At 45.7% G+C, this 21,970-nt stretch overlaps 1 protein-coding gene across 1 annotated transcript in view; it reads right to left on the reverse strand.

Annotated features, from left to right (window-relative positions):
- Window positions 1-21,970, reverse strand: part of LOC118640030 (SV2 related protein) — a 66,659-nt gene that overhangs the window by 15,930 nt on the left and 28,759 nt on the right. Inside the window, exons 6-9 of the mRNA XM_036276805.1 lie at window positions 15,851-15,975; window positions 4,717-4,780; window positions 2,579-2,704; window positions 123-251 (exon numbers count right to left, since the gene is read on the reverse strand). Coding sequence (XP_036132698.1) covers window positions 123-251; window positions 2,579-2,704; window positions 4,717-4,780; window positions 15,851-15,975 — 444 coding nt within the window. The remainder of the gene's footprint in view (window positions 1-122; window positions 252-2,578; window positions 2,705-4,716; window positions 4,781-15,850; window positions 15,976-21,970) is intronic.

Consider the following 21,970-nt stretch of genomic DNA (forward strand, 5'->3'; position numbering starts at 1 on the left):
AGGTTCCCCTCGCAGGATCTGCCCTCTGCACCCCCACCCACTCCATGTACACCACAATCACACACGCGCGCCTGTGCACACACAGGGACACGTGAGCCACAGTCAGTGGACCAGTAACTGACCTGTCTGGAAATGATGAGTTTCCCCAGCGGCATGGGGGCTCCATTCTCTGTCGCTATCCTCTTTAGGGTGGCGATGGCCTTTTCCTGGTTCCCAGACAGCACATCATACCTTGCACTCTCCGGGAGCCACTGTCAGGACAGGAGACCCAGATGTGGCAGGTTAGGGCAGAGCAGAACACTGGGTTCCAGCCTCACATTCATCTGTGTGTGGAGAACTTAAGGGTGGGGGCTCTGGAGCCAAAGGACTGGCTTTGAATCCTGACTCTGCCACTGAGAATATTGGTTGTGTGACCTTGAGCGATTATCTGACCTCTCTGTGCCAATATGTCCTCATCCATAACATGAGGATCACAATAGATCCTACCTCTTAGGGTTGTTGAGAGCATTAAACAGAATGACCCAGGCACAGCGCTTAGTGCCTGGAATGGGTTAACCTAGCTATTGCTGTTGCTGCTCCTATTACTGTTTCTGGTGTCTGAATTCCAGGTGAAGGCTGAATTAAATTAAGATTGTCACAGAAGCCCTGGCCGGTTTGGCTCAGCGATTAGAGCGTCGGCCTGCGGTCCGGAGAGACCCGGGTTCGGTTCCCGCTAAGGGCATGTACCTCGGTTGCAGTTTGTCCCCGGCCCTTGTCGGTTGTGCAGGTGGCAGCCACTCGATGTGTCCCTTCACGTCGATGTTTCTCTCTCTCTCTCTCTCTGTTCCTCTCTCTCCCTCCCACTCTACCTGAACAAAAAATGGAAAAATGTCCTCAGGTGAGGATTAAAAAAAAAAAAAAAAAAAGATTGTCACAGAAAGAGAGAGAGACTGCCACTGCACCACCATCAGCAGCATCCCCATCAGAAACTAGACCTCGCCAGTGTTCAGCATCATCTTGTAAACTCAGTCTAAGAAATCAGAAAGCCCTTTAGACCTAATAGAGTCTAAACCCCAAGTGTCTAGATACATATATTTCTATAAAATGAAGCAACAGCAATTTGTGAGATGAGAGAGTGTGAGACTTGAGGTCAGAAGATCTGGTTCAACTTGTTTATTAGTTCTGTTGCATGTTTGCTGTGTGTCTTTTGATGTCAGTCAACCTCTCTGGGCCTCCATGTCTCCATCAGTAAAGTGACAATGTAGCAGAGATTGCTAATGTCTATTAAAATTCATGCTTCCTTTCCCATAGTATAGAGTTGTCCTTGGAGATGGCTGCCCAGCCCGGAACTACATTTCCCAAACCCCCTTGCATCTAGGTGAGGCCATACTTTCACCAATAGCATATGGGCAGAATATTCCTGGCAAAGGTATTTAAGAAGTGTATGTGCATCTCCATCCACCCTTCCCCAGTCTGCATGTAGATGATTCCAAAGATCTAGAGGATGACAGAGCTACAAGCTAACAGGAACACCCTGGACAGTTTACTCAGCAGTTAGAGCATCAGCCTGAGGACCAAAGGGTCTGGGGTTCAATTCCAAGTCAAGGGCACATAGCTGCATTGCAGGTTCGATCCCTAGTCCCAGTCAGGGTGCATGCAGGAGGCAACCAATCAATATGTCTCTCTCACATCATTGTTTCTCTCTCTTTCCCTCCCTCCCTTCCAAACTATCTCAAAAAAAAAAAAAGGAAAAATATCCTCAAGTGAGGATTAACAAGCTAGTGGGAACCTGGACTGGGAACCATACTTGCCAAACAGGAGCACCCATTCTGAACTATTGAGTGAGAAACAATTGTATTACATTACTAAATATGTGGGCTTTATTTGTTACAGCATCTGGTATTATCCTAACCAATACAGGTTTTCATCACAATTTCATCTCCTATGGTTACTAGGAGGAATAAATATGATAATGCATGTAAAGAGCCTAACACAGAGCCTGCTACTCAGTTATGCTCAGTAATTATTAATACCTATTGTCATGACCAGGAGTTATTATATTATTTACCATAGATGAGACCTACCCACCTAAAAGCTTATTTTGGGACTCACTGGCTTTAAAGTATGTCATATTTGTGGTCTACACATGAAATGATAAAGGATGTGGCATGATCTCGTGGGGAGGGGGTGTCGTTTATACAGAGCTGAGATGGAGAGATCATTTGAGCTTCTGGACCCAACCATGCAAATATTTAATCCTCTGTCATGTGTCTGTCTCTTTTACTCAAGCCAGTTTGGGTTGGGTTTCTGTCGCTTGCAACTTAAGAGTCCCAGCTATTCTAATACAGTTACCTTAATTGTGTATCTTGCAGTGGTGGGACCTAGGTACCCCTCCATCCCCTGTTATCTCACTGTCTGGGGGAAACCAGTACACACTGAGCCTACCTCAGGCCCGGTTCCTTTGTCTCATCTCCTAATTTAAAAAATTAGTAATCGAAAAACGTGGCTTCAGTGCCCTCCTCTATCCCCTCCCCACCCAACTCTAGCAAACAGCAGGTGGTCACGCAGCGAGGGCTGGGATTTTTTTAAGGATACCTACAAAACACAGGACAGCAAAGATGAGGAGCGGGACAGCCGAGAGGAGAAGCAGCCAACGCCAGCCCAGGCTGGGCATCACAAACACAGCCAGGACCACCTCGAACACGGTCCCGAAGGCCCAGAACACCTGGCGCAGAAGAATGGGGGTTAGTGATGGGGGCAGGCTTGGTCCACACAGTGAGCCACTTCAGGGCCATTGTAGACAAGGGCATCCACGTGGGTACAGGGTCCTTGGGGTCGGCAGGTCAGAATGGCCATAGTTTTCCTGTGGTTTACATGTTGGGCCACAGCCCCCACACTGTCCATCTGAGGGCACCGTGCACGATATGTAATATTTGCATGGCACTCACTGGACTGTGTGCTCTGGCATCTCCGGTTAAGGAGCTCATAGGATCAGTATTGTGTGAGGTCGGTATGGTTGTGGACACGTTAGTTTTTGTCCACTGACATCCTTTCCCCCTGCCCAGCAGTGCCCCGTATCCTTCACCAGAACTGCTTCTTTCCTGTGGGCTGCGTGTTCTCTGCTGTCTCTCCCAGTCGCTCTCCGTTCTTTTTTAACTTGCACCACAGGCTCCCAGTCCTCTGGCTTCCCACTGGGTGCAGCCAACGGGGACCCCGACAGGGATGGGAAGGAGGGCAGAAATAAAGAGAGATCGGGGTTCATCCCTCTGGATCCCTCTCTGCAGGGCAGTCATGGGCTGGCTGCGTCCCTCACCTGAAGGTTATAGCTCCCATCTAACAATCCTCCCTCCCACCCCATCGCCCCCGCCCCCGCCCTCTCTCTCTCTCTCTTGGCTGCTGATTACTCCCAAACATCCCAGCAGTGTTGGTCTGGAGGAAACCAAGTACTCCATACTGAGCCTACCTCAGGCCCGGGTCCTTTGTCTCATTTCCTAATTTAAAGGTGGCTTTGGTGCCCTCCTCCACCCTTTCCCCACCAAAATATAGTGAACAGCAGGTGGTCACCTTCAGGCCTGGGTGCTAATAGCCCCTGCAAGGCCTTTAAAAATAGTCCCTTTGTGAAACCCTCTTCAAATATCCCTCATCTGAGCATGCTGTTTTCTGCTGCGACCCTGACTTTACAACTATTGTCCAGTCCAAAAGCGGTCCGTCAGCTATCCCAACAGTTTGGGGGCCCCCAAGAACCTTCCTAAATCTCCTTTTGCTTAAATTATCCACGGTCCGTTTCTGTCGCTGACAATCAGGGTGACAGTCAAAATGCCTAACTACTGGTATGGCACTGACGGATCAGAATGGACACTGGTCATACACTTTCTCCACCACCACTGACTAGGCCAGGAGTTAACTCTTTAGTTGCTGGGTCATGAAGAGTTCTAGAGGGGGGGATCCTAAGACAGGACAAGGTGTCAGGTGATGAGGGGTAGTCAAGGTTCAGAATCAGCTGTCACAGATGGTGTTCAATATTTAAACAACTGGTTCATCCACACGGTGTGGACCAGCTGACGACCATCCTGATTGGTCAGGGTTGGATGCAGTCAGGACGGTGAAGTTGGGCTACGGGATCAATGTGATCAATATCATCAGTGAAGTAAGTCATGGTGACTAGGGAGGTCAGTGGCATCGCAGTCATCATTGTGGACATCAGTGTCCAGTGGGGACAAATATACCATTCTGTCACTGTGTGGAGGAGGGGCCATTGGACAGCTCTAAATTTGCCCTGAGATCTTCCAGATCATGGTTGAAAAATGGGTCACAGGACCCTGGCAGAAGGAGGGCTTGGACCAAGAGAGTTTTAAAGCGGCCCATAAGGCCACAGAGGTGGCCCTGAATGGAGATCTCAGACAAGACACAGGTGAGTTGGAATGGGATGACACGGGCACAGGGTCCTCTCAAGCTGTGCCATTCGGCACCAACTCTCAGATTTTCAAGGACATACCACCTGGCAACCACCATTTTTTTTAAAGGGATGGTAGATTGAATTTTCCTGTCAATTGAAGAACGTATCCGTATTTCAAAACAACCATGTCAAAATCAACATTACTGATCCATTGAAGTCTTTGCATACGGAGTCTGTCGTATTTTTCTTAAACTCCCTTTTCCTTGTCTTGTGGCTCAAGACACCTGAGAACCTCATGCCAGAGGCTGAGAATTCTCCAGAAACCCAGTCAACCTCCTTACCTCAATCAGCAAAATACACTTAGCTCTGGCTTTCATGGGAAGGAACTCGGCATACAGCGTCACCCTGGGAGAGCAGAGACAGAAAGGGGGTTAAGGTCAGGACTGAGCGGGAGGATGGCTACAGCTTTCTGAATTTCTAGGCCAACATTCCACCAAGTGTGGTCCGTAGACCACTTACATCAGAATTTCCTGGGATGATGACTTTAGATGTAAATTCCCCAGGTCCCACCCCAGACCTTCAGAAACAGATTTTCAGGGGTGGGGCCCTGGCATCTGCATTTCTAACTAACTCCCCAAATGGTTTTCAAATTTAATAATGCGTTTATTAAGCCCTCTCCACAACCCAGGGGGAAACTGGATGGTGGGATGATGGACAACTTCATTCTAGAACCACTCTCCGGCTTTCTCCATCACTGAAGTCCCAAGTAACCTTAAAGAGTAGAGGCCTTTCATTCTATAGGGTGACCTTCATCCCGGATCCATCTGATGTCTCCTCGTGACCAGAATCAGGCCTCGTTTTCTTGGCAGGAACCCCACAGTAATGCCTCTCTCCCCAGTGGCTGATATCAGGGGACATGATGTCAACCCATCTTATCATGGGTGATACTTCCATCTCCGGATCAAGTTGGTGTCTGACAGATTTTTCCACCCTAAAGTGATCATTTTTCCATTTGTGATTAATAAATAGTCTGTGAGGGAACACTCAGAGATTATACCCAAATCCTGTTACCCATAGAACCTCTACCCACCAGTTTAAGCATCCCATCTATTGATTTTTTTTTCTGCCTGCATAAATCACCCCTATGATGGTAACAAATGGTATTTTTATTTCCATTACTCTGTCTACATTTATTAGTTCACATTCTACTACAAGGAAGAGATATTCCTGCTCCCTTTTATCTATATCTACCTATCTACTCACCTACCTATAAATTTAATCAATAAGGACTTGTGGATTTCTACTTTACAATGGATTGTAACCCATTGCTGCCATTATTATTCTGATGCCCCAACTGTCCTGGATCTGGACAGTGGAAGCCCCCGAAGCTGATTTCTGTGTCTTTTTTCTGATTCGATGAGCTCTTTCTTACTTACTGGTACAGTGAGATGTCCTTGGCTCAGCCCTGGTGTGAGCCATTTTTCTAAGAAGCCCTGGTTCCTTTTGGCAGATGATGGTATTTAGAAACCAAGATTTGGGTGCTCGGTGCGCTCATTGCTACTGGGATTTCACTGCTTCTAGGCCCTCTCAGTGAACATAGCTAAGAGATCTGCCTATCTATCTATTTGTCTATCTATCTGTCTATCTATCTATCTATCTATCTATCTATCTATCTATCTATCTATCTATTCATATCTGTCCATTTCTCTCTCTCCCCCTACATACACATCATACATCTATATCTATATCTATATCTATATCTATATATCTATATCTGTATACCCATGCATATGTCTTTTAAAAAAAACAATGAGTTCATACTGATACTTTCAATTCCAGTCCAAGCACTTTCAATTCCAGTCCAACCAGAAGGTTAGGGTTCCTTCTAACCTTCCAGTTTTCATGTTTGTAATTCCCTTCCCCAACATTGAGAAATCTGGGTCTCATTGTCCTCAATATATTTATGCGTCTGGTCAGTGCACTTACCTGTTTGCTCAATGTAGCCAATGTCTTAACTGCCCTGGCAGCCTCCTCCACCCGCTGCCTCCACACCCCTCCCCACCCTTTCACTTCCTCAGCCACTGGATGGGCTGGGAAGAGAAGGAAACTTCTAGAGCACCCCCTCCCCACGCTCTCTCCCCTCATCTCCCACCTCATCCAGGCACCCAAGCTACTTGATGGCCTCAGGTTACTCTCCTGGCTCCTCATAAAGAATGTGGGGATAGAGGGAAGCTAATTTCCATGAACCCTTTTGAGGCAGATGGTGCTCGTGACCCATCTAGGTCTCCTGGAATCTCTTTACTAGGTCAGTGTGCTCACCTCCCAGCTGCTGCTAACAGCTCATACTTGCAGCCCTGTCTTCCAATCGCTCCTAAGCAATTGGAGCTGCCTCGCCACAGAGGTACCTGGGAGCTACATGCTTTCTCCAGAGGCAGGCTGCAGGCTGGTGCTGGGGACAACCCCCTGTGGGATAACGACCACTCCTGCAATCCCTGTGGGATCAGGCTGAGTCTAGACTTCACCTGAAACCATATCCTTGCTTAACTTCTTCCCTTCATGTTTCTTGCATCTTTCCTTCTTTTACAGGCTCCTCCTAAGAGCATTCCCTGAATAAATCACCTCTGTATGAGAACCTCTGCCCCAGTCTGTCTGCTTCTGTGGCATTCAACCTATAACAGTGTCCTACAGAGCAGCTGACATTTTAAAAGCTGGCCTCAGTGATACTCTGGAGATTTAGAAACTGTTCTGTCACCAGTAAAAGTCCTTAGAGTTATGACAGAAGGCATCTCTGTCCAGAGAAGGAAGGATTCTTAAGAGCCTCAGAGGAAAGGCTGGGGCTTTAGTAGTTCAAATACACTCTCATTAGAGAAAATTATGAAAAAAGGTCAATATCACCTAGTCTCATCTCATACCATATTTTAGTATAGTGTCTCTCTCTGACATGGTTCATTTTCATTCTCTCTCTCTCTCTCTCTCTCTCAACCTCTACCTGAGATCATACTAAAAATTTATGAACCCTGTATTTTATTCTATTTATATACACTTCCATGCAATTTTAAATCCTCTTACATATATTCTATCATATGCATGAATAATAGCTACCTTTTATTGAGGACCTACTATGCGCTAATCACTGTTCTACATGTTTTACATGGCTTATCTAATCAATAAGCATTGCAAGTCAATGAGGGTAGGTAATTATAATTTCCATTATGTGTGTGCATATCTTTAACTCCCATTTTCATATCTACATCTATCTATGTCACACAAGTTGTTACTCAACCAGGGTCACACAGCTAGCTAGCAAGTAAGTAGAAGAGCCAGAATTTTAATTCAAGTCTATCTATATTGTGCATCCCATCAATAATTCCCCTATTTGGGTGGTTTCACAATTATAAACAATACTTTAATGAACATCTTTAGGCTGAAATGGTTGTCTTTATAGGGCTTCCGTAGGATAAATCCCTGTATGTAGAATCTAAGTCAAAGAGTATGGATGTTTTTAAGACTTGTGAGACCATATATATATATATATATATATATATATATATATATCTTAAAGTGTTTCCCAAAAAAGTTGCTCCAATTATATTTCTACAATTACCTTTTTCAACAAAAACTACTAGGAATTTCATTAACTCAACTCTGAAAATGAAGACCAAGATTACAGCGCTTGCAAAAGATTACAGTGATCACCATGAATGACTTCTTTGAAATTGTATTCTATTCTCAAAAGGTGTACTTACATTGTTTTAAAATCAGTAACAATAATAATAAAATGAGAAGCACGCTTACCTTTCATCCACCAAATTAAAGCCAAACTACTAACCATGCAAAAATGTACAAAAGTATATTCTAACAGCAAAGCTATTCCTGCCTTAGATGTCAAGGATTTCTTTCTATAACAAACCTATAACATGCAGTCTTTTTTTTACATTAAAGAAGTAGTACATGGCCTGGCTGCTGTGGCTCAGTGGTTGAGCATCAACCTGTGCACCAGGAGGTCACCGGTTTGATTCCCGGTCAGGGCACATGCCCAAGTTGTGGGCCCGATCCCCAGTGGGGGACATGCAGGAGGTGGCCAATCCATGTTCTCTCCCATCAATGTTTCTATCTCTCTCTCCCTCTCCCTTCCTCGCTCTCTAAAATCAATAAAGAAAAATTATTTTTAAAAAAGAAGAAGTAGTACAGGGATGTACGCTCATTGTGAAACAGTGTAGCAATACACACATATACAGGATATATGATGATCCTTCCTCTTTCTCATAATCTTTTTTCCATTCTCCTCCCTCAAAGCTATTATTACCAGCAGTTTGCTTAGCAACCTTTCAGCCCCTTCTCTATGTAAATAAATACATTTAAGAAACGAGGTATGTTTCTTTTTTCTTCTGTTCCCTTCTCTCCCTCCCTTCCTTCCTTCCTTCATTCCTACTTTCCTCCCTCCCTTCCTTCCTTTTTTCCTTCCTTCTTTTCTTCCTCCCTTTAATTAATACATGCAGCATACTGTCAGTGTTCCACCCATCCAAATACCCCAGCTCTCATCACTACCGTACATGCCACTCCAACTTCCAATTGCCAGTACCTACAACTCTTCTCTGAGTGCTTTCTCTGGTCATTAAAAGTTGCTTTGCCAACCTGTGTGCTAGACCAGCGCTGCCAAAGAAATTCTATGTCCCAGGAGCAGCCCTTAACTCGTCCCTTGAATGGGACAGTCTGGAGACGTGTGCTACTGAATCTCCCAGAGCAACATGAATTTGAATCAGGTGGGTCCACTTACATGCGATTCCAGCCCTTTCATATCCTTCAGTTTCACATCCGCACATTCAATCAACCTCGGGTCAAAAGTTATTTTCTCATTCCTAACAGCAGTTTCTCATCTGTGGATGGAGAAGATTGTTTTCTATTCATGATTACTTGAATCTGCAGATGTGAAACCTGCAGATATGAAAAGCTGACTGTAGTTATGCTTTTGGGGAGTCAAAAGTTGTATACTGGGAATTAAACTCACAACCCTTTGGTGCACGGGCCAACGCTAACCACACCAGCCAGGGTAGTTGTTCTTGAATCTGTGTTGGATAAGCTTCCAATAAAACAATTTGGGAATCTTTCCATATTAATATACATAAATCTATATCATCATTATTTTTTTGTTTTGTTTTGTTAATCCTCATCCAAGGATGTTTTTTCCATTGAGTTTTAGAGAGTGGGAGAGAAGGAGGGAGGAGGGAGAGAGATAGAGAAACACTGATGTGAGAGACATCAATCAGTTGCCTCCTGCACACGCCCCTGACTGGGGCTGGGGATTGACTCTACAAACCTACAACCCAGGTACGTGCCCTTAACCAGAAATCGAACCCACAACCCTTCAGTATGTGGGCCGACTCTTAACCATTGAGTCACACCAGCCAGGGTTACAACATTATTTATTAAGAGCTACAACCCTGTGGATGAATACGTCGACTGTTTGCAGTTTCCTGGTTTTGCACCCTATGCCACAAGAAACATCTTTTCCTGGAATTGTTGTGTGCCCCCAACTTGGCCATTATTCATAGCAGTTTATAATGAAAACGAGCTGTTTGAGCTTCATCCAAAGTGTGGTGATTATTACAATTACACTGAAGAATAAAAGAATGAGCAACAAAATTAGCAATGCCAAGAAGCAGCTGATACTGGCATAAATAAACCCCCAAACTGCAAGTAATCACATTTATAGCTCTTCGGCACTTAGAGATTTGCCACTTGGATCACACGCTTAGAAAGGACCTGTGATCTCCATTCGGCATTTCTGCCAAGCACAGGTTTGTGAGCAAGCTCATTGGAGACCCCAATCTGAAAAACCTTCTGAGGCAAGTTTCAAGGTAGAACAGGTGGTCAGCTACCTGGGGTGTGCATGCATTTTTAAGAGCGGCTAAAACACAAGTCAGGTGGTGGTTAATGAAAGTTCCCAGCCAGGCTCTTAGGAAAGTGACATTTCTGCTGAAGGACACAGCACCCTCTACTGGAAATAAGAAATGATCTTCCAGGGTGCCCACCTCTGTCTAGTATTTGTGTGTGTGTGTGTGTGTGTGGGGGGGGTGGTAGGTGCAATTAGAGGTGATTATTTGGGGTGAGTTGGGGAATGCTTATTTGCATTGAAAAATTTTTTTCTTAAACAAAAATGTATTGTTTGTAAGGATAAAAATAAAGTTATATTTAACTCCCTTGCTTAAATTCAAGTCTCTTTCTTTTAATGCTCCTTCATAGACAGAAAATGGAATTATTTGGTATACTAAATGTGATTCCCCTTTCCTGCTTTAATTAAAGAATAGTACCTGCCCTGGCTGGGTAGCTCAGCTGATTAGAGTATCGTCCCAATATACCAAGGTTGTGGGTTCAATCCCCCTTCGGGGCACATACAAGAATCAACCAATGAGCCCTGCATGGTTTGGCTCAGCGGTGAGAGCATCGGCCTGCAAACCAAAGGGTCGAGGGTTCGATTCCCAGTCAAGGGCACGTATCTGTGTTGCAGGTTTGATCCCTGGCCTGGTGGCGGTAGTACGGGAGGCAACCAGTCGATGTGTCTCTCTTGAATCAATGTTTCTCTCTCTCTCTTCCTTCCACTCTATCTAAAAAACAATGGAAAAAAATCCTCAGGTGAGGATGAAAAAGAAAAAAGAATCAACCAATGAATGCATGAATAAGTGGAACAACAAATTGATGTCTTTCTCGCTTGTTTTCTCTTCTCTCTTTCACATCAATTTTAAAAATTAAAAAAAAAAAAAAAAAAGCCCCTGCTCAGAACTGCCCATTCTACGTCCCCAGAAGCATCTCCAAATCAGTACTCCGGACCCATGGACATTAATGATTTACCAGGGCCTCTGACTGGGCAAGCTCAGAACTCTTTCCCAATATTTGTTCTAATGAAAGAGCTTTGGCATTGGGCAACCTGGATTTGAACCAGTAGGTCATCTGCAAATGTTGCCCTACAATTTTTCCTCCCTGTATCTGTGCTTCCTTGCAATGAGATTTTGCAGCTCACTCCATCCAGGGTCTATTTCCCCAGCCCTTGAATCTGGGCTTTGTGACTTGCTTTTGATCAACAGAATGTTGCAGAAGTGGTACTGTGCCAATTCCAAGCTTGGGCCCTCAAGAGGCTTTGTGGCTTCTGCTTACCCGTGGACCCCTGCCCTGGTACCACGTGACCAGGAGCCTGGGCTAGCCAGCTGGAGGATGAGAGGCGTGTGGAACACAGAGGAGTCAGCTGTGGGCACGCTAGCCTCGCCAGCTGCCATTCAATTCACTGGTTGACTAAAGACGCGTAAGTAAGCCCCACTGAGACCAGAACAAGTAAACTGCCTGCCTGCTGAATCCAAGTCAAATAAATCATTGTTTTTAAGCCATAAGTGTTGGGATGATCTGTTACAAAGCAAAAGTAACTCCCACTCTCCACTTAATAACGATCTGACCTCAAGCTAGGCACTTACGATCTCTGAGCCTCAGTTTTCTTATCCGTAAAATGGGGATAATCGATTGTTCAATGGACAAGATAAGGTAGTGTGAAAAGAGCATTTAGCCAGGCCTTGCACCTGGCAAGCACTGAATTAACATCATCATTATCATCATTATCATCATCACTATTAATGCTATCATCGTTGCTATCACCAAAAACCAATGTGAACACCAACTTTGAGGGAAGAACAAAAGGAAAGAAGAAAGAGAAGGAGAAACATAGAAAAGCACAAAGCAAGGCAGAGGGATGGGCTCCTTATTAATCATCTAATTTGTATATGAGATGATGAATGTTACCATATCTTACTGAGGCACAATCATTTTGCAAGATATGTAAGTCAAGTCAGTATGCTATATGCCTTAAACTTACAGCACACTGTGTGTCAATTATATATCAATAACACTAAAAGGAAAAAATTTAATTACAATATTTTAAATAATATAATTTGTATTTATACTGAGAATTCAGAGTATATTATAAGGACTTCTGATAAAGCAGAAGGGAGAGAGGGAGAAAGAGAGAGAGAGAAATATTCATGTGAGAGAGACACATTGAGTGGTTGTCACCCACACGACGCCAACCAGGGCCGGGGACAAACTGCAACTGAGGTACGTGCCCTTAGCAGGAACCGAACTGGGACTCTCCAGTCTGTAGGCTGATGCTCTAACCACTGAGAAAACTGACCAGGGCTGATGGTTGGGCTTTTAAAAATTGCACAGCAGCCTAGCCAGTGTGGCTCAGTGGTTGAGCGTCGACTACCACGCACAAAGAGGTCGCCAGTTTGATTCCTGGTCAGGGCACATGCCCAGGTTGTGGGCCCGATCCCCAGTGGGGGGCATGCAGGAGGTGGCTAATTGATGTTCTCTCTCATCAATGTTTCTATCTCTCTCTCCCTCTCCCTTCCTCTCTCTCTAAAATCAATAAAGAAAAAAATGTATTTAAAAATAAATAAATAAAATTTGTACAGCACAGTTCTACTCATTTGGTTTTGTGAGGTGGTGTAATTGAGTAAAGTTATTTATTCTAAATGAATGGAGACTCTTAGTTACATTTAATTACATAAAAATGTCTTCAACTAAAAGTTTCCAAATAATGAACTTAGGGGAGCCATTTTTATAACTGGAGAAGAACATTGTATAATTAAGACGATCATTTTCATGTAAATGGCTGAAGTAAAAAAGCTGGGAAGCCAGTGGCTCTCTTGGTGGTTATTTCTATAATTTTGTTTGTGTTTTTTTTTATCCTAACCGGAGGACATTTTTGCATTTATCTTCAGATAGAGTGGGAGGGAGAGAGGGAAGAAGAGAGAGAGAGAAACATTGATGTGAGAGAAACACATCGAATGGCTGCCACCCACACGACCCAACCAGGGCCGGGGACAAACTGCAACCGAGGTACATGCCCTTAGCAAGAACCGAACCCGGGCCTCTCTGGTCCACGGGCCAACGCTCCAACCACTGAGCCAAACCAGCCAGGATTGTTTATGGTTTTTATGTGCTTTCCTCATAGACAAAAGAGCTACAGAATAAAGTTGTTAAGGGAACACATTTGGAGGATCAAGTGATGTTTAAATCTCAGCTCTGTGGTTTACTAGTTGTGTGACCTTGGGTGTGTTACTAAAGTTCTTTAAAGCTCCAGTTTTCTTACATGTAAAATGGAGATAATAATATCTATGTCTTAAGGGGTTTTTTTGTTTGTTTTTTTATCCTCACCCGAGGACATTTTTCCATTTTTTTTTTGTTCAGGTAGAGTGGGAGGGAGAGAGAGGAACAGAGAGAGAGAGAGAAACATCGATGTGAAAGGAACACATCGAGTGGCTGCCACCCGCACAACCGACCAGGGCCGGGGACAAACTGCAACCGAGGTACGCGCCCTTAGCGGGAACCGAACCCGGGTCTCTCAGGACCGCAGGCCGACGCTCTAACCGCTGAGCCAAACCGGCCAGGGCTCTATGTCTTAAGGTTTTATGAGTTTTTAAATGCCCACATGTATAAAGCACATAGTCCAGTACCTGGTGTGTAGTAATAGCTCAATAAACCAACAGGAAGGCTATAGCAGTGTTCAGGAAATGAACAGCTAAATGGAGAGACATGAGATTGGGGGCGTGGGGGCAGGGAGCAGGTAGGTAAGCTGGGGACCCTCACAACATAAGGGTAGGGGTAAAGGCCCTCCCAGCCACTCTGTGTTCTTTATTTTATTTCCCTGTGTCCTGTTCTCTCTCCTCAAAGATCTCTCCCGTTCGCAGTTTGAGGAGGTGGTTTCTCTCTCCTCTGGTAAGTGCCATTGGAGTCCCTGCTTACAATCTTCCAGAGGTTCCTCAAGTTTTCTGGTGTGCTGATGACACCCTCCTTCTTTCCAGCACCGGGGCAGACTTTCCTATTTCCTATTCCTTTTATGCCATTTCCAGAAAACGTGGAGGAGGAAGGCGAAAGTAGTGCTTCTCATCCCACCGTGTTGAACAAGCGTCACCGTGGGCATGGAGAACACGAAATTCTCTTCCTTGCCCTCATGGGGGAAGAAAATCCAGGTGGCTGTTTGGAGGCTGGTTCTGCTGTCACCTCCCCGAGCATCCCAGCGAAAGGAATCTGAGGTGGACTTCTGTGATTGTATTCCTCCCGGCCTCTAGGGGACAACTGTGCCCTAGACGGTGAACTGCCCGTGAATGGGGCGGCGGCTGTGTCTGCAGGAATTCCTGAGGCTGGGCCTGAAGCGGAGTGCACGGGCCACAAGTCCCCACCAGCCCAGGTTTATGGGTTTGGCTTAATGGCCTCTGCTTCCACTCCAGTGGTTTTAGCTCATCCCAGATCCAGGAGGATCCAGCAAATGCCTGCTCTGCAGAGCCATGCAGAGATCAATGATGAGAAGGGAGGGAAGGAACGAGGAGCACTGGGAGCCACTCACTGTCCCTCCAGCCTCTCAGTGCAGGAAGAGTCCGGGGATTTATTGCTGTGTTCAATCCCTGTGGTCCCATCTCCTCCCATCCCCATTTATTTTGCTCACAATTACACACTGAGTCCATCGTCCACCACACGAGCTCCTGAGCTTCTTACCAAAGCCGACCAGATGGATGCTCACATTTACTGAGTGTTCTGCCAGGCACTCTCCTGGGCACTTTACTTGTGTTGTCATTTAATAGTCTAAGTGCCCTCAGGATGTAGGGGTGCTATCATCCCCACTGTAGAGATGAATAAGCTGAGGGGTGGAAAGGTTTAGTGACTTGCCTAAGGTCCAGAGCTATGAAGTGACAGAGCCAGGATTCGAACCAGGTCATCTGGTTTCAGAGCCCATGGTCTAGCCACACTACTGCAGCAGGAACATTACTCTTCTGGAGCATCTCCCCCAGGCTTCCCCAGTGATGATTCACAGGCGCAAGAAGTCCATTGCTGGCCCTGGCTGGTTTGGCTCAGCGGTTAGAGCGTCAGCCTATGGACCAATAAGTCGCGGGTTCGATTCCAGTCAAGGGCATGTACCTTGGTTGCGATCGTCCCCAGCCCTGGTCGGGTCGTGAGGGAGGCAGCCAGTCGATGTGGCTCTATCACATCAATGTTTCTCTCTGTCTCTCTCCCTCCCACTCTATCTGATGATAAATAGAAAAGTATCCTCGGGTGAGGAATAAAAAAAAGAAAAAGAAAAAAAGACGTCAATCACTGAACTGTTCTTAGGGGTGCAATATCCAGATCCTCGCCCACTGAGCCTCAGTTCCCTCAACTGTAAGATGAAGATTGTGATAATTCAATAACACACCTCCTGGAGCTGCTGTGATGTGACATAGAGTCAAGTCCAATCCATGCTGGATCTATTCTTTTTATTATTTCACATTTACGACCTTCCAGCTATTGTGCTGCTTTTGTTGTTAACCATTACAACACCGAGAATGATGCTGTTCTCGGGTTACACATGGCTCCCTGATGCCAGAAGCCCAGCTGTAGCCATCATCGCATCCCTCGAGCTCATGGCTGGAAGGCCAGAGCTGGGTATTTACTTACGACTGGGGGACCCCTCCGATCCCGAAGCCCACCAGGCCCCGGAGCACCAGGATCCAGCTGTACACGGGCGCGAAAGCACTGAGGATCCCGTAGTACAGGGTCCAGAGCACGCTGATCTTCAGCCCCTAAAGAGAAGGGAGACACCAAGTCACAGGGCTTCTCAGCACCTCCAGGTCACATGCCCCCCACATATTTAAAGTCACCAACAAGGCCCTGACCGGTTTGGCTCAGCAGTTAGAATGTCGGCCTGCGGACCAAAAGGTCTGGGATTTGATTCCCGGTCAAGGGCACGCACCTTGGTTGCAGGTTTCAACCCCTCAGCCGTGGTCCGGGTCATGCGGAAGGCAACCAATCCATGTGTCTCTCTCACATCGATGTTTCTCTCTCTCTCCCAGCCTTCCTCCCTCCCTTCCACTCTATCTAAAAATCAATGGAAAAATATCCTCCGGTAAGGATTAACAAAAATAAGATAAAATAAAGTCACCAATAGGGCCATGTTAAAGGGTAACCTATATAACCAAGAGTTCTCTATGTGGGTGCTGCCAACCCCTAGGAGGTATGTGACAAAACTGTGGGGCATTCTTGGTTGTCCCAATGATTGGCATTTATAGGCAGGGCTCAGAGGTGTAAGATGTCCCACCGTGCATGAGACCCAATAAGACTTGTCCTGCTTTCTACACCAGCTCAAATCAAACTCCCCACCCAACCATCAGCCGCTGAAAACACTGGGGTTATCTCCACCTCGATCTCTGCTCCATTTACGTATAAACAGGCTTTTGGTAGGGGTCTAACTTGAATATGCGATACTTAATTTTTCAGGAAGACAACGTCCAGGTAAATCAAAGGAAGATTGTGTTTTGCTTTATCTGGAAGTTGACAAAACTGTTCATTTCAGAAAACCGTGTTGTCAGTGGCAACACTGTGTATAGCGTTTGAGTCGCAGAGGGAGCATCTCAGCTGCGTTCACAGGGCTTCACTGTGTCCCTATGAATAGCCTCCTCTGAATCTCATTCCCAAGTGTCAACTCTAAAGAAAAAACATCAACAAGATTCAGTGAAATTCAAGCTTATTTATAATCAGGGGCAGATATTCATTCCTTCCTTTTATCATCTAGGCAGAGTTGTGCATGAACATTTGCATTTTGAAAATACATCTTCCATTATTAATGATCTCCTTTCAAAAAGTCCCTCCCTCAGAGCATAGCGAGGACATTCTAACCAATTTCTTTTTTAAATTATGTGAGTGGCTATTTCATTTAATCTTTGAAATTACTGCTGGGTAATTAAGTAACCTTATTAAAAATTCAATAACACTTTTAAAAATAAAGGGGACATTGTGTTTGACAAGGTTAAGAACTACCTGGGGACCCAGTGCTGCAAGAAAAACATGGCGTGTGTTCCTGGAGATGGAGAAAGAACTGAGGGTCAACATAGTTTAAATGATAGTGTTTACCTAACGACCAACAGCAAACCTGTTACAGAGTAGAACACAAATTTATGAGGGTTTGAGAGTTGCAATGAGGGGCAGGTCTCTCTCTGAAGCTCCTCCCACATCTCCAGGGTTGAGCTCACTCTCCAGCCCCTGGGGACTCTTTAGGGGAAAAGTGTGAAGCATGTGATTTTAGCTATAAAACCTTAAACTAAATTAAAAGGACTAGAGAGGAAATTTGGAAGTCTACCAGATGATTTCGGGTCTTTTGGGAAATTATTTTAAGTAGGAGAGAGAATATTTTAAATAATTTTGAATCACCTTGCACGAAAGTGATTTCTTTTTCATTTCAATATTCACTTTCTGATGATGTCCAAAAGGAAGCATCCGGGTGGTGCTAGTCTGTCTTGAACACCTGGGTGACCACCTACTCATCTCTCTTTTTAACACAGAGCAGCTGGGCAATGATAATCAGCCAGAATTTAATAACATTGTTTTACCTTCATTGTATTTATTTTTGTAGCTATTTCCTTAGGGTAGTTGTTACTGATTTCTTTTTTTTTTAAATCCTCACCCAAGGACATTTTTTCATTTCTTGTTCAGACAGAGTGGGATGGAGAGAGAGGAAGAGAGAGAGAGAGAGAGAAACATCGACATGAAAGGGAAGCATCGAGTGGTTGCCACCCGCACGACCCAACCAGGGCCGGGGACAAACTGCAACCGAGGTACGTGCCCTTAGCAGGAACCAAACCCAGGTCTCTCTGGACTGTGGGCCGACACTCTAACCGATAAGCCAACCCAGCCAGGGCTGATTTCTCATTTAAGACTCTGTAAAGTTTCTTTTTCAAAAAAATTCATTTCATTAAAAAAAAAAAAAAAAGCCAATAGTTGATACAAATAAAGATACTATGTACATAAGGGAACAGTAGGACAAGAATCATTACAGTAAGAAGCCCTGATCTATTGCAATAGTAATAAAGCAACACTTATGCACCCCTAAACCCATGACTATGAAGTAGGTACCTGCCACACATATACTTAATTCCTTTCTTTTGGCTTAAGATAACTCAATAGAGATTTTCTTCCTTGGAACCCAAAGAGTCTTGAATCAGAAACAGAACACCATTAGCAGCAGAGAAAAGAAGAAAAGAGAAGAGAAGAGAAGAGAAGAGAAGAGAAGAGAAGAGAGGAGAGGAGAGGAGAGGCGAGGAGAGGAGGAGAGGAGAGGAGAGGAGAGGAGAGAGAGAGGAGAGGGGAGAGGAGAGGAGAGGAGAGGAGAGGAGAGGAGAGGAGGAGAGGAGAGGGAGAGGAGAGGAGAGAGAGAGAAGAAGAGAAGAGAAGAGAAGAGAAGAGAAGAGAAGAGAAGAGAAGAGAAGAGAAGGAAGAGAAGAGAAGGAAGAGAAGAGAAGGAAGGGAAGGAAGGGAGGGAAGAGAGGGAAGAGAGGGAAGAGAGGGAAGAGAGGGAAGAGAGGGAAGAGAGGGAAGAGAGGGAAGAGAGGGAAGAGAGGGAAGAGAGGGAAGAGAGGGAAGAGAGGGAAGAGAGGGAAGGGAGGGAAGGGAAGGGAAGGGAAGGGAAGGGAAGGGAAGGGAAGGGACGGGAAGGGAAGGGAAGAGAAGAGAAGAGAAGAGAAGAGAAGAGAAGAGAAGAGAAGAGAAGAGAAGAGAAGAGAAGAGAAGAGAAGAGAAGAGAGCACCCAGACTGGGGCATGGAAGCTAAGCCTCCCTCACAGGGCCGCCTGTGCGATCCCAATGAGGTCACTGGTGATCCGCATGTCAGGCACCATAGACAGGCACGCTGACCCGTCCTGTCGGGTCACAGCAGATTGCAGCTGGCTCTGCATTTGTCTTCTGATGCCAGGGCTTCCCAGCTGCCCAGAAAATGAGAACTCAGCAGCCATTTGTGAGGACTGCCATGGCTATTGCAAAACCACGGGCACTGCCCGCAAGCCCCAGCCAAGCACTGCTTGGGACTCTGTAAGAATGTCCTTTGGGCTTCTCATTAACTAGACATGTCATTCTATCTAACATCTGTTCTGTCTTTCAGATTGTTAACCCCTCCTTCCCTCCCTCCCTCTGGCCCCTTCCTTCCTTCTTTCCATCTTTATTTATTGAGCATCCCCTGTATTCCAGGCTCTAGAACTAGATGCACAGACATTATACATTCATTAATTTTGCTCATTCAATTATTATTATTATCCTTACCCGAGGACATTTTTCCATTTTTTGTTCAGACAGGGCGGGAGGGAGAGAGAGGGAGAGGGAGAGAGAGAGAGAGAGAGAGAGAGAGAGAGAGAGAGAGAGAAACATCGACATGAAAGGGACACATCGATTGGCTGCCACCCACATGACCCAACTAGGACCGGGGACAAACTGCAACCAAGGTACACGCCCTTAGTGGGAACCAAACCCAGGTCTCTCTGGACTGCAGGCCGACACTCTAACTGCTGAGCCAAACTGGCCAGGGCTCATTCGATTATTTATTCAACAGTAATGTATTGAGTGCCTGCTGTATGCCAGTCACTAGAGTGCTGATACATAGTATTCATTCAATATACATGTATTGAACACCTGCTGTGTGCCCTGCGCCAGAGGCACTGATATGTATCACTCACTCCCTTGTTCACTATGCATATATTGAGCACCTGTTGTGTGCCTGGCTGTCAAAGTACCATTATTTGTTCATTCATCTATTCAGTATGCATGCACTGAATGCCTACTGTTTGCTGGACTTTGTCCAGCAGGGAACATGACGGCCAGGGTCTCTGACTTCATGGAACTTTCATTTGTGTTTTAAAAATTACATTATTGCTGGATCCTCACAGTCACCTTTTGAAAGAGGTTGCTATATTTATTTCCAAATTAGTACCGCAACAATCAAAGTAGTTGAGTGATTTATTCAGGATCAGCAGAGTCAAAACCGGAGCCAGGATTTCCAACCCTAAATGCTATACTTTGAATAGTATATTCACTCCCCACCTCCAAGGCCTTTGATGGCTCCCCATTACCTCTGGCAGGGAACATACATGCACTATGCAGGGGAACTGTAGGAAGGACCAGGCGAGTCTGGGTGAAATGAAAGAGAACTTGAGCTGCCTTGGGCTCCACTCTGCTCTGGCCAAAAGTTACTGTCATGGAATGTGGATCCCAGGCTGCCAGATAGTCCAATTAAAAATAAACAAAACAATGACCATAACTCTTATTTTTATGCAAAATATGTCAGTATTGACATGTAGGCAACTGACTCGAAACCCTAGAAAGCATTGTATGGGATAGAGAAACACACCTGAGCCATAATGGGCTGTGGCTCATCGGTTTGCAACCTGCAGCTCGGGAAGCTTCTAGCTCCTCCTCCAAGAAGCTGAAAGTCTTGCCACCACTTGGGTGACAGACTTGCCACCTCCAAGAAGAGCATGCTGGTGTCATCATAGTGAGCACAGGACATGAACCTTGCTCAGTCACCTGCAGGACTTTCCGACTCTTAACCCCCAGGTGGTCTCCAATCATGCTCAAGTACAACGAAAAGAGTCACAAGACAAGGAGACCTGCAGAATCTTCAAAATATTGAAATGGGCCCGGCCAGTGTGGCTCAGTGGTTGAGCGTCAACCCATGCACCAAGAGGTCGCCAGTTCAATTCCCAGTCAGGGCACATGCCCAGGTTGTGGGCCTGATCCCCAGTGTGGGGCATGCAGGAGGCGGCCAGTCGATGTTCTCTCTCATCGATATTTCTATCTCTCCCTTCCTCTCTCTCTAACATCAATAAAGAAAAAATAAAAAGAAAATTATATTTGTATAGAAATGAGAGGCCTAGTGCCTGCCAGCCCCTCCTTAGGAATAACATGGACCTAGAGCTATTGAACTGGTGACCTGATCATCTTCTGAAACAGTCTCTCTTTGAGTTCCAACCAGTAACAGTTACCACTGACCACGGGCTAACCACGCATCAGTAAACACGGTTCTAAGTGCCTTACACGCATTGTCTTATACATTATACATTAGTATAATGCCTCATACATTAGTAACAGCACTATGAGCTCCTACTGTTGCCACCTCGATTTTGCAGGTGGGATCCTGAGGCTCAGAGAGGTGAAGTAAGTTGCTCAAGGGTCTCTAGGCTCTGAACCCGGATGTGTTTATTTCCATCCCTTCAAGACCACACACCCATAGTTGCCCTTCCTTTCTGTGGCTGCCCCAAGCTCCCAGGCTGTAGAAACTTCTGTAGGAACTGAAGTGGCCACAAGTTGAGACCCACTGAGTCTCAGCCCCAATTGTGATTCCCCTACAAAGTCACACAGCGGATGCCCTCACAGAAACCTCCCAGGTGGGCGGAGGCGGACCAAGGAGCTAAGATTTTCAGCGCTCGCTGAAGCTCCCAGCTGCCCAGCTCGCCCGCTGTTCCTGGGGAGTTCTGGGGAAAGTTATAATTAGATCCGGATCCAGCCTCCCTGAGATGGGGCCAGACTCCACAGAAGATAAGGGGGCGCTGCAGTCTTGGGGTGTTTTTTTCCTCTTTCTCTAGTCAAGCCAGGCTGGCTGTGGGATTTAGCAAGCTGGTCAGCAGAGCTGGAGAAATACCCTTGGCAGCCCCCCAAGCTTCATTTGTTTGAGATGGATGAAGGTCCCACTGACGGACTGAATTCTGGGGATAATTCAGTTGTCTCCCAACAGTCCAGGTCTGGGGGGTGGGGGTGGGG

The sequence above is a fragment of the Molossus molossus genome, unplaced genomic scaffold (genome assembly GCF_014108415.1).
Source record: "Molossus molossus isolate mMolMol1 unplaced genomic scaffold, mMolMol1.p scaffold_m16_p_22, whole genome shotgun sequence".
Classification (NCBI taxonomy): Eukaryota; Metazoa; Chordata; class Mammalia; order Chiroptera; family Molossidae; genus Molossus; species Molossus molossus.